General features: G+C 40.2%; 1 protein-coding gene across 1 annotated transcript in view; it reads left to right on the top strand.

Annotated features, from left to right (window-relative positions):
• Positions 1 to 17,069, top strand: part of Parpbp (PARP1 binding protein) — a 40,583-nt gene that overhangs the window by 12,630 nt on the left and 10,884 nt on the right. Inside the window, exons 3-6 of the mRNA XM_051206332.1 lie at positions 2,371 to 2,475; positions 4,883 to 5,053; positions 6,428 to 6,582; positions 15,739 to 15,919. Coding sequence (XP_051062289.1) covers positions 2,371 to 2,475; positions 4,883 to 5,053; positions 6,428 to 6,582; positions 15,739 to 15,919 — 612 coding nt within the window. The remainder of the gene's footprint in view (positions 1 to 2,370; positions 2,476 to 4,882; positions 5,054 to 6,427; positions 6,583 to 15,738; positions 15,920 to 17,069) is intronic.

Genomic DNA, 17,069 nt, shown 5'->3' with positions numbered 1-17,069 from the left:
TGGGTGGGCAGGGTTCTCCCTCTGTAGCACAGGTTTGTGAGAGCACAGGGGGCGACAGCCTTTTTGATACTTTCTCCTACTGGTGCAGAGAGGAGCACAGAGACCTTATGTTACTTGTAGAAATGCTGTGTCCCAGAGAGTCCTAAAGGCCAACCAATGATTGTCAAGGATTACCATCTACCAGAGAAGGAGGAGTCTACTGGCAACACATTCACAACAAAAGGCAGCTGTTGGAGGTGATAACATCACGTTGAAGACAGAAATATCAAGTGCTTAAAAAAAAAAAAAAAAAAAAAGAATAACATGTAAACGCAAGACTCGGTAGATCTTACCTAACAAAGAAAACGCTCTTGCTGGGCACCGACCGGGTGACTGACGTGGGATGGTAGGCGTCAGCAAGTGCCAGCACAAGCACGCGTTCCAACCGCCCAGGCTGCACGGAGGGAGGGCCCCTGGGTGCTGCTTCCTAAGCTGAACTCCGGGTGGAAGAGCTCCATTTCTCCTGATGAGGCCACGCGTAAAAAGACAACACAGGGTTCCTGAGGAAGCTGTGCTTAGCTGCAGCCAGAGACCTGCAGGAGATGCACTAAACCTTTGCGGAAAAAGTGTGGAAGGCGGACTCGTGACGTCTCCACACCTTTCCCAGGACGTCCCCATCCACAAGACAGAGGTCAGCGCCACAGCCGCCGCTAGGGAAGGGAAGCCCATCTCCAGGGCTCCCAAGCGGCCCGGGGAGCAGTTAGGGCCCTACCAGGATTTCTCACTTCCTGCGGATGATCCCTCCGTGTTAGCCTCTCTGACCCAGCATCCCCGGCAGAAGCGACAGTTCCTCGCAGCCCTGTTTGGAGACTCAGCATTGCCCAAAACCCGCAGCGGGAGGCGAGACCCCTCGAAGCTGGCAGCTGCCATGGAGCGGGTGAGGCAGTGGGAAAGTCGCCAGCTTCAGAACCTCGAGGAAGCCACGCAGCACCGCCTGACTGTTGAAGCTGAGACCAAAGCCAGAGAGCCAGGAGCTTCAGTTTAGCACGCCAGAGGCCGCCTCCAACGTCCCCACGGGGCATAGGCATTTGCTGCTCTAGACACATGGCCACTAGATATAAGGCTGGCATCATTATAAAAGCTCATACCACTCAATTTATCCAAAAACGCGTGTTCTTTTCCTTTAAGACCGTTAAGCACCCTCTCCTGCAGCCCCCTCCTTTCTCTGCTGCTTCTTCAGGTGTAGGGGCGGGAGTGGGGCTCTTCCTCTTCCCCGACATGCAAGCAGAAGCTTGCTGCTAATCTCAGAAAGCATCCCCATGCCTGAGAGAAACTGGGAGAAAGCTGAGTTGGCAGAAGGGTAGGCGAGCTTAGGGCGTCCTAAGGGGCAGGTGAGGGTTATTTTTCAGCTTCAGGTTGGGCGGAAAGTGTTTCCTCCTGTGTGTGCCAGAATTAGAGGCTTTTTTTTTTTGAAGGGTTACCAAGCTTCAGAAATGAGGAAGAGCACCACAAATGGGACAGAGCAGGCTGACAACTGCAGTTAACTGGGGTAGTCCAGCGTTTCGTCGACTCCTGTTCCGTGTTTGGTAGGAATTCACTGTGTACAGTGTTTCAGCATTTGTAACGTTTATGAACTTCTTCCTGCTTCCCCATTTTTTCCTTACTGGTTACACAATTACCAGTTATAAAAATGGTAGAAGTTTGTTAACTTTTCAAATAAGACGTGAAAATACAAAGAAACACAAAAACGTGTGTAATGACATAAAGGCAAATGCTTCCAAGTGATTCCTTCTAATTTTTATGAAAAACAAGCTGTTTTCATGACAACTCAGAAAAATATGAGGAAAGATTTCCCAATACAGAAGGCATATTGACACAAAATATAGTATCCTAACACACAGGGAATTTAAAGAACTTAGAGGTAGGTCTTGACATGAAGATACTAATAGTCCCAGAAGGCAAAACAACTAAATAATAATGTATATGCCATAGGAAATAGTACTATTAGCCAAAGAGAAATCAAAGAGTACTGGTAGTATTTAAGTTCCAGGCTATATTGATGAGAAAAGATACATACATAGATATAAGTTGTTAAAATTCCTGGACTCTTAAATATTATAAAATCCATTAGCTATAATTGATTATTGAACTGTAGTTAAGGTATATTTGTTATTTAGCAAAAGATTAAATAGAATGTCCCTTGCCGACCATAGTAACTGTTCATCATTCAATTTAAAAGGATTTGTGAGAATATTCAAAAGCATGTAGAAGAAACTATCATGCTTATAATTGTCCACAAATTTACACTGGAGCATCTGTGACACTTAAAGTGCAGAACTTCATACAATACTCTGTTTCCCATACCTTTATTATACCACGTATTGTTTACAGAGCCAGCTTCGGGATTTTTTGTCTGGCACGCAGTGTGCAGCAAACGATGAGACTAATCCTCACATACCAGCATCCCCAGTGAAATGCAACCAGAATGACGAACAGGTACTGATTGGGATGTCAGTCAGTGAGAGCAGGAGGTGACCCCATCAGATCATGAGTCTGTTGGTTCATTGGAGTTACTATTGTCTTGCTTTTCTCTTTCTTCCAAATTTTAAAGTTGGTTTAAATAGAACTGCTCTCTCTTTATTTTTTTGTTCTTGTCCCAAATTTTTAGAAAATGTTAATCAAAATTCTCTCACTTAATGAGTATGTTGCTTACTGAGTATATTCATTCCAATATATCAGATGAAAACAGATTATTCTCTTACAGGTCTTGTCTTTGATATTTCTCTTAAAAACTGTGTGTGTGTGTGTGTGTGTGTGTGTCTTACGTGTGTGTGCCTGCCCAGGCATGCATAAGCCACACATGCCTGTGGATGTCAGAGCATAGCTTGGAGGCGTTGGTTCCCTTCTACCAGCTTGTGTGATCTGGCGATCAAATTCAGGCTTGATGATAAGCAGTATTCCTACCTCACAGCCCAGTGTCCCTCTTCTCTCCTAAGTCCTCCATAAGGAGGACACAGTAATCATTCTTATGCTCTTTAAAAAAGGAGGGGTGTCTTGTGTGTATAAAGATGTAAGCTCCTATCATTTTGGCTTAAAGATATAAACAGTATCCCAAAAGAATAGCTATAACAAAGGATCATAATATTCAGAAAGTTATGGGATTTCACTGTATCCATATGGTTACTTTATTTAAAAACACTTGAGAGTAACTTGAGGTGTAGTTAAGTGGTAGAACATGTGCTTAAATGATGGTAGTTTCTTTCTTGAGTTATATTTTCTTTTTTCAATTTTGTTCCAAGCTGAGCTATATTTCTATATTTCACTTAATATATTTTCTGTAATCATGATAGTTCAGGCAAATATCGGGAACACACACGCCCCCCCCCACCACCACCACAGCGGTGAAGGGTTCTGTGTGCTTGCACACAGCATAGACCGAAATGCCAGAGAACAGAGGAGGAACAGGCTGCTTTTTATACAACTTGATGTAAAAAGTGCCTTCTCATACTGTTCAGCCATCAAAAGTAGGGTTGCGGACAGTGCACCACCTCATCTGGCATCTGCAGGGCCCTCGGCTCAGCTGGCCATGCCTTCTCTGTTGCGGCCTGTCCATCCATGCTCTGCAGAGCTGTCCCCACGCTTGTTGGCATCGTCTCCCTCCCTTCTTTGCCTCTTTCCTGGGGACCTTTTTAGGATTGTGCCTGACTCTGCAGGTGTCTTTAGAAATCAGCAAATGTAAAATTCTGAAGTGGGGATGCAGTCTTGCAGATGCGCGTTTTGATTATCAAATACTAACGGCACATCAAAATCTCGCGCAACTGTAAGATGAATTTAAGAAGTACTTTTTATTTTCTTATTTTACCTCCCCCCCCTTAGGAATTCTGAGGTAACAAAGTAGAATATACGATATTCCCTTGTCAGGACATTATGGAAATGGAAATAAAAAGTTCTATCAGTATATTAGTCCTAGTCTAGTTATTAGTTATTATACACAAGCATTTATGGGTTAGCAAAGGAAGTTTTTAGCAACGAAATCAAGTAATTTTTTTTTCCATTTAAAAACCTGACTTAAAATTAAGGTTAGATGCTTGCATCTCAGGAAGAATTAAAGGAGAGCAAATTAGCATGAAGCTGTCAGGAACTTAAATAAAATCGTCCAGCTCCCAGCAACTACCAGTACTTTGTGATATGGATAGAATCGGTGTATTAAGCAGACCGATTAGTACTCTTATTTTTGATGCCTTGCTAAAGCTTTAGTGTTAGGATTGTTTTCAATTTACATTTTTGCTTCTGGATGTCACAACTGTATTTATGGACTGCTTTTCCAAGGAACCGTCTAAAAACTAACTGGCACGTACAAGAACACAGAAACCATTAACCGCCATGTTATCTGACCATAAAGAGAGGGACGCAGGTCCAGCACAGCCAGAACTTAAAGAAGCCCTCCATGATACTTCCCCCAGTGTTTGCGCAGCAGCATGGACCTGAGGAATGGGATCTGTAAGCCTCAAAGAGCAAGGTGTAGGTGTGGAAGCTTAAATTGCCGGTGTGTGTGTGTGTGTGTGTGTGTGTGTGTGTGTGTGTGTGTGTGTGTAATATGCTTTGATAAAATCTATCTTCTGTCCCTTCTCATCAGATTCCTTCTCTATCCCCTATTCCTACTTTTCCTTCCAACGTTATATGTCTTATACAATCACCATATTTAGCATTTTATTGTTTTTAAGTTTGTTTCTGTAAGAAAGAATATGTTGGTGATCCAGCCTGCTGCCAATTGACTGTTCGCTTTTCCTAAAGGATGGGTTGCCGTATTGTGATTACATGATTCTATGTGTTCTTTCTGCATGTAGAAAAGAGGTTTAGAACAGCTGAAATTAAGAAAATAATGGAATATTTTATTGTACAGGTACGGCTATTGGCAAGGAAAATTTTCTTTTCCTATTTGGGCCTGCTAGTGAATTCCAGGAACGACCTGGCTCTGGCTCATGTTCTCAACATCCCCGACCGAGGACTGGGGAGAGAGGCCTTCACTGACTTGAAGCATGCTGCTCGAGAAAAGCAACTGTCTATGTTTTTGGTATGGATGCTTACATTTTCAGGCTGATTGTAACTCCCTGAGCAGTAAACTTTAGTGTAGATTTCTTATAATAATGAAATAATAATTTTAAGTAGTTAATTTATGTTTTATCTCTATATTTGAAAATCCATTGCTTTTTTTTTTTTTTTTTTTCCTGTGTCTTCCAAGTTTAGCAAGGGAGAATTTCTCTTAAGCAGTATTTCCTACATACATATATTCTATAGACTGTTAGTCCCAATAAATAAATGTACAGTTTACCTCCTCTTTCCTCTTATTTTCTCCTTCCTTCTTTCCTTTCTTTTCTTTGCTATGTGGCCCAAGTTGCCCATAGATTCTTAGTCCTCTGGCCTCAGATTCACAAGTGCTGGGGTTGTAAACATGTATTCTGTACCTCTTCTTGAATAAATTTTTCCAAGGGCAAAATCTTCAGACATGGCATATATGCTGCTTGTTTACTCAATCCGGATCAAGAGCTGTGAGTCCTTCAATGAAGAAACTTCTTATGTCTTATAAACATTTCACTTCATGGGTTGTTCCTAAAGCTTTCCTACAAATTATTGATATTCCATATGTCCCTTTCTTAGGATAGTTTGGGAGATACTGTTTTTAGAACCTGTTATCTTTTTGATGAGATGTTCTTGAGTACAGCTGGGCATTGGTGGCGCACGCCTTTAAATCCCGTCACTCAGAAGGCAGAGGCAGGCAGATCTCTGTGAGTTTGAGACCAGTCTGATCTACAAGAGCTAGTTCTAGGACAGCCTCCCAAGCTACACAGGGAAACCCTGTCTCAAAAAAAAAAAAAAATAAATAAATAAAAAAAAATAAAAAAAAAAAATAAAAGAAGACTACAGCTATCAAACATGTGTCTATGTATCTTTATCGGTGTAAAGACAGTCTTTCAGCCTCTTATCCTGGAATGTGAGAGCTTTTTGGAATGTAGTGATTATCTAGGACAAATCTTATTCATAGCAAAAGTGAAGTAAAGCCTTGGACCCATTTAAAATAGAGCAGTTGATACTGGCAATGAGTTTCTCTGTGTAGTGATTTCAGCAGCCGATTGTCCATACACATGAAACTATCTTCATAGACAGAGTCTGTACAGTCAGTGGTCTGCTCTTCAGGCTACAGCTGTGCCTTTCATCCTTTCTCTGTCACCCAACTTAGAGTCTCAGTCTTCACCTGCAGCTAGTTGCTGTTGGTCTCACCCTGTCTGTCTGGCATGGCATTCACATGGCACTTACTCCTGTGATTATTTGCTCCTCAGAATGTGACATGATCCACAAAACATGCTTCAATGTGGCTGTGTACTTAGGATCATATAAATGTACCTTTAAAACCATTAAAAGTTACTAAGTCATCCATTTTCACTCACAGATGGCCACATCGTTTATTAGAACGTTAGAGCTTGGAGGGAAAGGATATGCACCATCGCCATCAGATCCCTTAAGGACACATGCAAAAGGGCTGTCTGATCTTATCAGTTTCATTGACAAGTTAGATGAAATTCTTGGAGAGATACCAAATCCAAGGTAATGATTTGTAAATTATAAATATTTAATGTTAATTCTGTCTTTAAAAGTTTATAAAATTAGAAGTAGGAATGAAGGTAATATTGAAATCACCAAGCAACCAAACAAAGCATAGGTAAAGAAATAAATTTCTGCCTTTCTATGTTACTGCTTTTGTGTGTGTGTGTGTGTGTGTGTGTGTGTGTGTGTGTGTGTGTGTAAACCAAAAGTTGTATTCAAACTAAATTTGTTTAGTAAAGATGATTATTATTTGTCTATATGAAAGAGACAGATTTTTCAGAACTGGAATTTACCAAGTAATTTTTAGAAGTATTTTACTTAGCAATAAAAGAAACCAATACAAAGAATGAGAAGGAAAATTGAAAAGAATGAATTTCATATTTTGGTTTTGCTATTTTTCATTTTCTTACAGCTGCAAATCTTTGATTTATCTAGGATTTGTTTTATGTGCTATTAGAGACAACCTTTTTAAATCTGACAGACATCCATTAACATTACAGCTATATTAGATGTTGGCTTACAGTAATTTTAGGGGACTGGGCTAGACTATATCTATTAGCAATTGTGGATCGCTATCATTTTGATTGGTGAGTCATAACATTGTTCAAATAAAGTAGCTGATACTGGACATTTCTTGCATTGAACATTGTATAAACTCTTTTGTGTAGATAATCACTTGATCAGTCTAAAGCCTCATATGGTAGATACTGTTACTACCCTTAGTAAGAGATGAAGAGATTGAAGTTTGGGGATCAAGTGATTTACCCTGGATTACGTTGTTATTGAGCATCAGAGCTTGTACTTGAATTAGTTCAGTCCCCGGCAGACATTTGTGGCAGGCTTTCTTGAACCGGCAGGCAACTCCCAAATCAAGACATGAAGACTTAATTGTCAGTTTTGAGTGCTAGGCCTTATGATATGCTTGTTGCACAAGTTCTCACAACTTAAATTAACCTGTTTCTCTTGATCTACATTTTGCCTCAGCAAGTTTTACCTTTCGTCTGTATGACCTACTCCTTGTCTATCTGTCTGGCAGCTGCTTGACTTTCTACCCCCGGGCATCGCCCTTTCTTTCTGTCATTCTCTCTTCTCTTCCTCTTCGTTCATAAGCCTAGATTCCTTCTCCTACTTACTCTCTCTGCCTGCCAGCCCTGCCTGTCCCTCCACTGCCATTGGCCATTCAGCCTTTCTTAGACCAATCAGGCGCCTTAAGCAGGCAAGGTGAAACAGCCACACATCTTTATATAGTTAAACAAATGCAGCAAAAACAAATGAACACATCTTTACATAGTTGAAGCAATATGCACACAGCAGACATTCTTTTATCTCGTTCTGAGGAACTTCTTTCCAAGATTCAAATTCCATATTTATTTTCATTTTTTATTTAATGAATGTGGATGGGGTGGTGCATATGTGTGCCATGACTTGGAAGTAGAGGTCAGATGGTAACCTACAAGAGGTGGTTCTATACTTTGTGGATCCCAGAGATTGAATTCAGGTTGCCAGGTTTGAGAGCAAGCACCTTTATCCACTGAGCCATCTTGGGAGCCCCAAATTCCATATATATATATATATTTTAAGGATTTTGTTCTGAATTGCATTGTATCTTATATGGACATCTATTACATAAGAGCCAGAAGGTGGATGGTTGCATCTGTACTAGGGAATCAGAGAGTAAAGTGGAAGTGAGGCCATGGTATAAAGCCTCAAGACCCACCCCTAGTGAACCATGACCTCAGAAAGGTTTCAAAACCTTCCCAAGTAGCTTTACCAGGTGGGAATCAAGTGTTTGAATGTGAGCCTAAGAGAGATACTTTCACATCCAAAATCTCTATTCTTTTCTTTTGATTTGTTTCCTATGTATTATTCATCAATTAATTATCAAGCCTGACAAATTTTGTCTTAATATCGGTCCACCTACCAAGTCACCCTTTGCCCATGAAGATGTTCCTTCTGCAGAGTCTCTGTCATCATTCAGCCCATACGTTGCTTGCTAGCCTGCCTCTGAGTGGTGCCTAGCATTCTCATCAGCCCCTGGTGAAGTTTCTTGCCTTCCCCTTGTTCCCCGGACCTCGTGGCTTTAGTTTACACTCAGGGAGCTTTCTTCTTGAAAGCAAGCACATGGACCAGTCAGGTGGCTCATCCGATAAGGGCACTTGTGAAAACCTGATGGTGCAGTTCAATTCCTGTAACTTAGAGCAGAAGGGGAGAATCGACCCCTGAAAGCTGTCCTCTGTCTGCCACCTATGTGCCATGCATGTTACTGCCCCATCCCCCATAATAACAATAAAAGAACAAGTAAAGGCAAACGGGTAACAAATGCTGTATTCTCACATCTGACTTTATGTGGTCCATCATAGTTTTTCTTGCTAAGATGATTAGTCATCGTTAACTTCCATTAGGTGTAATGACTCACACCTGTTTCAAGCACTTGGGAGGTTGAGACAAGAAAATTGCCTTATTGCCTTGAGTTCAAAGAACCAGGACTCCAGTGTGAGGCCTTCCCTCGAGGTAGGAAGAAAAAAGTGCAAGAAAAAAATAATTCAGCATTTTTATTTGCGTTTTAGGAGGTTTTGGTTAGAGTTGTGTTTTGGCCTGTGTTCTTAGAAGGTACGGTGATTCAACCCGTCTTTTCTTGTTTAAGAGTGAGGACCGGTAAAGCTGAGGAGCAGCTTTGTGTAGTGGGCTTAATTATGGCATGGCGGTCAGTTGGCCCTTTTGTTAGGGACTTAACCCTGCAGATGTCCGGTGACTGTCCGTTTCTTTGTGACTTTCTAGAATTACCCACAGACCCTTGCTTCAGTCTCTGAAAGCCAAAGCTCTGGTCTGTGGTGGGCTTGTTGACACTGAGCTCACACTTGATTGTGTACAGTTTTACTCCCTTTCCTTTGAGTCCGTGTTGCCCCTGGGACTGGGTCTCCCCTGGCTCCCTCTTCTGAGAGACCCTGCCTTCCAGACCACAGTGGAAGAGGCACACTAGTTTAACCCTGGGGATGGAAGAGGAGGGCTGGGCTTTGAGTCTCCCATGTACACATGTCAAGTACCCAGCATCCTTGGTTGAAAACAGCCACCACTACAGGGTCTTCCGTTTCTGAGGGGCCTAACCAGCGCTCCTTCATTCTCTCCTAACAGTGACGCACATTTACCTTTCTTGTGCTCTGGGTAGTAAGTGCCTCCCTCTATCTGCTCTGTCTTCCCATACCTTGTTGGAATGTCTCTGCTATTACCTGTATTGTCTTTTATTTTCTTTTCCTGTGTGGATTAAAAAATTTGGTTTTCTCTTTTTTGACTTCAGTAAGGTTTGGGGAGAAAGCTAAGATAAATGTATACATCCAGTCCAATGAATCTTAAAATTTTGGTGAGCTATATGGTTGGGAAAACTGACTAAATGGTTAGGAATTGCATTATTTTATAGCTACCCAGGATGAGAGAATATATTTCTTAGTGAATATATTTTTTTTCAACTTAGCATTTATTTGAAATATTGAGTTTGGTCATGATGAATACTTACCTATCTTCTGGGGTAGACACTAAGGAAGGCAATATCTAACTACTATCTCCAAGTGGGGATCTAAATAGTTCACTTAAACAATTTTTTTCTTCTTGTTTTTAAACAGTAAGTATATTTTAATTTTGTAATTCAAAATAGTAAAACTATTAAAAATGAAGAGATCCACTGGGAGGGCCTAGACTGGCCTGGTTTGTGGGAGCCTGCATCAGGAAAGCATGCCTGGAAAGATGCTGCAGTTGAGTTTACTCTAAAGGGCTCATGTGCAGTGATCTGGGTGTGGAGTGTGGACAACTACTGGACCTTTACCCCATTGGCTGCGCCTCTCGTCTTTCATTTTATACTTTTTCTTAACTTGAACTTTAGCCGTGGTCTATGAAGACAGTGAGAAAAAACCCCAGAAAACTGTGTTCTGCATCCCTTTGCTGTTTCATGAGAAATTAATATTCTTTTTTTTCCCTTCTGTCTTTGCAGTCTTGATGTTTATTTCTTCATAGGCAGTAAATATTACTGATTTTCTTCACCGATGTGCTAGGCAGAGCAGTCTCTGGCACAGAGTCGAGTATAATTTGCTTGTTTTCTTGTGAGCAGTTCACACTATTCTCATTCCCTACCCTTCTGTCAACGGTCCGCTGTGATCTTGCGTTTATTACCATCTGGAATGTTTTGACTCCTCATATGTGATCACTTCTTAGAACTTCTTGTAACGTCTGTGACGTCGTTCTCTCATTTTTCTACCTAATTTCATCTGTGTAAATTCTTACAAATCTGTTACTTGGTGAAACTCAACTGCAGTCCAAATGAGTTCCAAAGACATGTCTTCAGGCATCGCCGAGATGGTGCCTCAGAGTAGCTCGAATTCAATATACACCAAAAATTAACTTCATCTTCCTGTGAAGAGCCTGCCACCTGCATGCCACTTGACTGGCTTCACCCTTCCCCCTGGAGCCAGCACAGTCTTAAGTATCTACCTGTAAGTCCTCTTCCTGCTGTTGCTGCCTTAGCTTACTCTAAACATGTTTGTTCATATTTTTTCTTGTCTCTATTTTGGTAACTATGGCCTTATTTCTAGTTCTTGCTGTCCCTATCAGTTCTCATCTTTTCTTATCTGGACTTTTTCTCCTGAGTTGTTCGTTCTGCTTCTGCTCCTGAATTGCTCTGTCCTGTTAGCTCACTGATGCCAGTTGATCTTCCTGAAGGGCTTTTGATAGTACCATGACTAAAAACATTCAATGACTCCATACTGGGCACAGGAGTCTTGGCTGATGTGCACAATCGTGTATACTCTAACTTAAGAGCTAATGACATAAATCTTCTTGCGTCTTAGGGTAGGTTTGTGCTTATCCTATAAAGGGGCATTATAATAACCTTTGGGTCTAAGGGATAATGAAAATAGGTAGATAGAAAAAAGGGGGAAGCTGAAAGCATGCACATTGACACCCAGTGCGCTCTGCCTGCTTTTCATAAGGCCATCTTGGTGAAGCGGGCTGCATTTCTGCACTTTGCCAGTAGGTGCCACCATAAAATGCATGCTACACTTCACCTGAAAAATGTCTTGGAAGCTTCACCTCATACAAATTAGTTAGGTTCTGTTGTTGAGAATTTCAAAGTGATGTACTTTAAGCATAGTACACAGCTTTTTAATGCATACCTGTGTTATATGACTGGATATTACTTGCCTTGTGTATTGTTAATTTTTTTGTTTGTTTGAAAATACCTCAGAAGTGTTTTGATAATATTACTTATGTATCTTTACTCATATTTAATTTTTATACATATTAAAGCAAATGATTATCAAATACTTGAATATATAATGGAAAACCTGTAGACTTTATTTAGTAAAATGAAAAGTAACCAATTACTTGAAAGTATTTGTGCATATTATTGCCTAGTATTCTCTTCCAGCTATTTAAGTTTTTATTGTGCTTTTCATTACCAGCCTCATTGTTGAGAGCTAAAGTTTAATTCTCTTATCTAAATTCTTCTTTTAATGTTTATCTAAATTAGCAAAAGAGGCATCTTTTGGGAATGACTCTTCCACTTTTCTATTCAAGCTGTCTCTGTACTTTTAGTATCTTTCTACTTTGCCCAAAGCTTTTATTCATCTTAAAAGAAACCAGAACATAGCATGGGTGGCCTGGACCTTTTAGTTTCTAAAAGTAACAGCTTGAATTAAGCTACTGTATTGCCCACTGGACATTAGCAAGTCTAATGGTTGGCTTTAGTAGGAAATATATAAATTAATCAGAGTAGCAGTGTTTAGAATGTTTACTGGTGGCCAGTATTAATCTTGGCAAGTAGTTGAAGCTTAAATCTTATAAATCTTTTCCTAGTACAATTCTAGCAATGAATTATACCATCTTGAGAACTCAGCAAGTGATAACCTTTTCCTAATATTATTTGAAATTTTTATTTTTATAATTTGCAATTAAAAAATTCTTTCATATTTTATTATCCTTTGAATCTCTACCAAAAATGTTTTTGATAGTTTATTTGTAGCTTTAGTAAACATGTAACTGACCTAGCTACTTCAGTAAAAGGGTACATTTACAATCCACTTGAAAGATCATTTTTAGTAAAAAGGATTTTTATAAGTCTGGTAACCTGACTCAATATTATCTTCATTGGCAGAGGTCCTGGTAAACTGTAGCTACTGTGCTAAAATTCCCCTATTAGTGTTTACATTATCAGTTAGAGGGCCACTTAACATGGGGTAGAATGCGGGCTCATGTAGGTATAGTATGCATAGCATTTTACAAGTATGAGAACAACTGTGGTCTAGTTGGGAGAAAGCCCGCCATAACTGGTATTATATGAGCATTATTGACAGGACTGTAGCACTATAAAACATTCAGTTTAAAATGTTGGTACAATGCATAAAATAGCTATACCTGTATATATCGTATTCTATAGCTGTCAGTGTTTTTGATATTCACTCTTAATAGCCCTTAATCAAACACTATGACCAACTAATACTAGTTTCATTCCAAAAAGATCAGTATACATTGGTCAGTTCTAGTACTTTAATCGCTAAACACCAAGTCATTAACATACATAAGCATGCATTATCAAAAGACAAATAAATCACTGTCCCTTATGCATAGTACTTATTAGCAGATTGTCACTACCAGCTGCGTCACTTACATCACTGAAGTCTGTCCACCATGACTTTCATATTCACCCTGAGTAAAAGATGCAATTTCTTAAGAACATAGATTAATGTATTATAATTTTTTTTTTAACTAAAGTACCTTACAGAATTTTTACCAGAGGAAGTGCCATCGTGCTGACTATGGATTAGTTTATGCTAAATTTCCTCTAATTTGTCTGTTCTTTTAGTATAACTGTACGTTTAAAGTAACAGCTGAAAAGAAGCTTCTTATATAAAAGGTATTCCTAGAGTCTGCCTAGATTCTGGTTATAGAAGTTAGGTGGACAAATTTCTTGGAATGACCCTTTCATTGACAACAATTAATAAAGCTCGATAAGGTTTTAAGTGCTTCTTAATGCTTTGAATGACTGGGCAAATGTAATGAAAATGCAGGCCAAAGGTCAGGGGAAGAAGAAAGCCAGAGAGCCAAGTCCAAATGGGCAAGCCCAGTAGAGGTCTCGGGGAGCTGGATTCTGTTCTCTGTGGGTAGATTCTAGTCTGTGTGGGGGGGGGAAGGGTGAGTATATATGTGATTGGGGTGTGGACATGTGTGTGGAAGCCAGAGATCAACACCCCTTAGACACTGTCCACATTGTATTTTTGAGACCAGGTCTGCTGGCATCTGTCTGTGGCCTGTGTGCCCCAGGGTTCTGCCAGTCTCCATCTTCCCAGGCCTGTGATTATGGGCTCATGACCCCACATCCAGCTTTCTCTGTGTATGCTGGGGATCAAATTCAGCTGCTCATGCTTGTGTAGCGAGCATTTTACCCACGAACAATCTCTTCAGCCCAGAAATCCTCTTTGTATAGACACTAGTGTCTATGGGACAGCTCAAACCGTAGACCTAATTCGAAGACGTAATCACCGTGCAGGAATGATCCCTCAGCACGAAGGTGAACTAAGTGCAAGGACTGTGTAAGCTCAGAAAAGGGTTCCCATGAAAACCTAGCCAGCTCGTGGGGCAGAGGCAGGCAGATCTCTGTGAGTTCAAGGCTAGCTGCTCTACAAAGTTCAAGTACAGTTAGGGCTCTCACATAGAGAAACCCTGTCTCGAAAACTAAAAAAACAAACACCCCCCCCCAACATAGTTAACTATAAAGTGTTTTAGCATTCAATTTAAGGTTCAGATGAGAGTTCTTCCTGTATTTGTAGCTCAGGTTTCTTTTATGCTAAAGCAAGGTGGGAAGCATTTAATGCAAAAGTCTGAGAAAGGAATTCAGGTAGCTGGGATTAGGAGCTAGGCACAGAACTGAACAGGATTCCCCCCTCCCCACCCAGACAGGGTTTCTCTGTAATGCTTTGGAGGCTGTCCTGGAACTTGCTCTGTAGACCAGGCTGGCCTTGAGCTCACTGAGATCCCCCTGCGTCTTCCTCCCTAGTGCTGGAACTAAAGGCATGAGCCACCATGCCCGGCCTGAGTATGATTCTTACAATAGAAAATGTGGGAGGGACTGAGCTATTAGAGTCACCACTGGACTTTCAGTTCTCTCTGGCTGCCTCATGAGTTTTCTTACCCATTTGAACCAAATATTTACCTGCTCAACCATATTTTCACATACCTGTTGGAAACCTGACTGAGATGTATAACCTGGTGATAGGTATTGAGGGGAAAACGTCAGGTCATAATTTGTCCTTTATGTTTCTACAAAAGAGAAGAGTAGTGTTCCCAGGGTAGAGAAAGGCAGGGTTGCCATGACTCCACGTCAAAGCAGTCATCATCCTGGGCACAGCCTTTCCAGGGATACCCCATGACTTCAACAGATAGCCCTCTTGTATTGCTGGACACCTCTAATTTCTGCTTTAGGACAGACCACCCCCAGTGTGTTTGTTTCTCACACCGGACCCATGCCAGAACTGTAGAGCAGGAGCTGAACCCAGATTCAGGCTTTTAAGGAAACATTGGCTTCAGGCTTTGAAAAACATTTGTCTACTGGCCATAGGTTTAGTTTTTGGTTGGCCTGGATCATTACCTACTGCCGTAATTTTCTCTTCTGTACATAATAATGCTTCATGCATGGGAGTGTAGTATTTACTTCAGGTCAGACTTCTTTCCTCTTCCTTTTCTGGAACACCATGTGATCTAGGGTAAGGTATTTCATTTCATCTTTATGAGACCCAATAGCAACTTACTGAGTCGATTTTAAGATTAAGGTAACATTCTAGGCATTTAATGTTGTCTGTGTAGTATGTAAAGGTATATACTTTACATATATCAGATATATAGAAATTTATCTGATATGTCATTATATTTCATACATAATTAAAATGTTTTTCACAGCTTTCAAATCAAGGAAGATGTAACTTATGACCTACTGGGTTTTAGAAAAACTTTTCTCATGGTTTTTATATTTTCCTTAAATGCTTCGCTATTTGATCTATAAGGTCAAAGTTATGTTCTTTGAGAGGTATTAACATGAGAAATAATTTTTCAAGCTTGTAAGCTTGCTGTCTGTCATTTACAAAACTATCACAAACACACTTTTACTTCTATTTTCAGCCTGGCAGGGGGCCGGATATTGTCGGTGATAAAGACGCGGCTGATCAAAGGCCACAGCAGTGCAGATCCTTTTTATAAAGCAGTAGAGGAAGTTGTTAAGGATTTGGATTTGAGGATTAAAAATATTATCAGTTCTCAAGAAGGTGTAGCTGTCAGCACCACCAACATCAGTCCTGTGCCGGTAATGGATTTATTCTTCATTGTCCTTCTATATAAAACATAATCTCTTCTATTCATTGCAGAAATGTTTGTTGTTGCTACTTAAGTCAGAAGAATGTGTTTTTTGTTTTAAGATGATGCTATCAAATTTAATTTTCTCAATAGGGTTATGTTCAACTTAGGTAAATCATAACATCTTTGGGGGAAATGTATTTGTTAAAATAAGGCAGTGGATAATTTCTAGTATATCTTTCAGCACTGAATACTTGAGGTGCTTAGGGCTATTTTTCAATAATTATCCTTATGATACCATTAGTTTTCTATTTACTTAGATGTAAAGCAATAGTCTGGTTATTTTACTCCATACTCATCTCTCTGCAGGACAGCAACAGTCCTATTAGAACAGGTTTTGTCACCAGAAGTGTAGTTTTCATTTATAGAGCTAAATAATTTTTGTTACTAACTACATTTCCAGTTGATTACAATTCAATCTTCCTTATACTTGGGAATCTTTTAGTTATACAACATATACTTCTTCCATGGCTTTCTTGCATAAATAGTCAACTTTAATAGATCATTGCTACAGAAGTGAACTAGCATGATTTTAAATACAGAACAGAATTTTAGACTATGTAGTATAGTCTTTTTCTTTTTTCTTTCTTTCTTTGTTTTTATTTGAGACAGAGTCTTTCTGTGTAGTCCTGGTTGATTTGGAACTCACTGTGCAGCCCAGACTGGCCTCGAACTCCTATCCATAGCCTTCTGGATGCTGGAATTACATTTGTAACCCATTGTGCCCATCTACATTGTGGAGTTTATTTGGTTAACAAAGGCCTTTTTTGTTAGGTGTCGCCATGGCAGGCAGTGCATGAAGAAATTCTTTTGCTTTTGCTATTTATTTATTCTTTCGTCCACAGGCCTTGATCATCTTTATCTATTTTCCTACAGAAATGCATGTCCTTAGATTTACTTCAAAGGCATCACGGGGAAGATTCTGGGATGCGACCCCATTTATGTCATGTGCGTGCCAACATTCTGAGTGATTAGCTTGGTGCAAAACATAAGGGAGCTATCGCTGCAAGTGTGAGCCAGGGACCAGTGTCATCTCAGAGCCCTGAGTGCCAGCTTCCCATTTGTAGGCAGACGGAACCCTGACACGAACCACCTGTTCT

This window comes from Phodopus roborovskii, unplaced genomic scaffold, assembly GCF_943737965.1.
Source record: "Phodopus roborovskii unplaced genomic scaffold, PHOROB, whole genome shotgun sequence".
NCBI lineage: Eukaryota > Metazoa > Chordata > Mammalia > Rodentia > Cricetidae > Phodopus > Phodopus roborovskii.
This window is presented reverse-complemented; position numbering and strand designations above follow the sequence as displayed.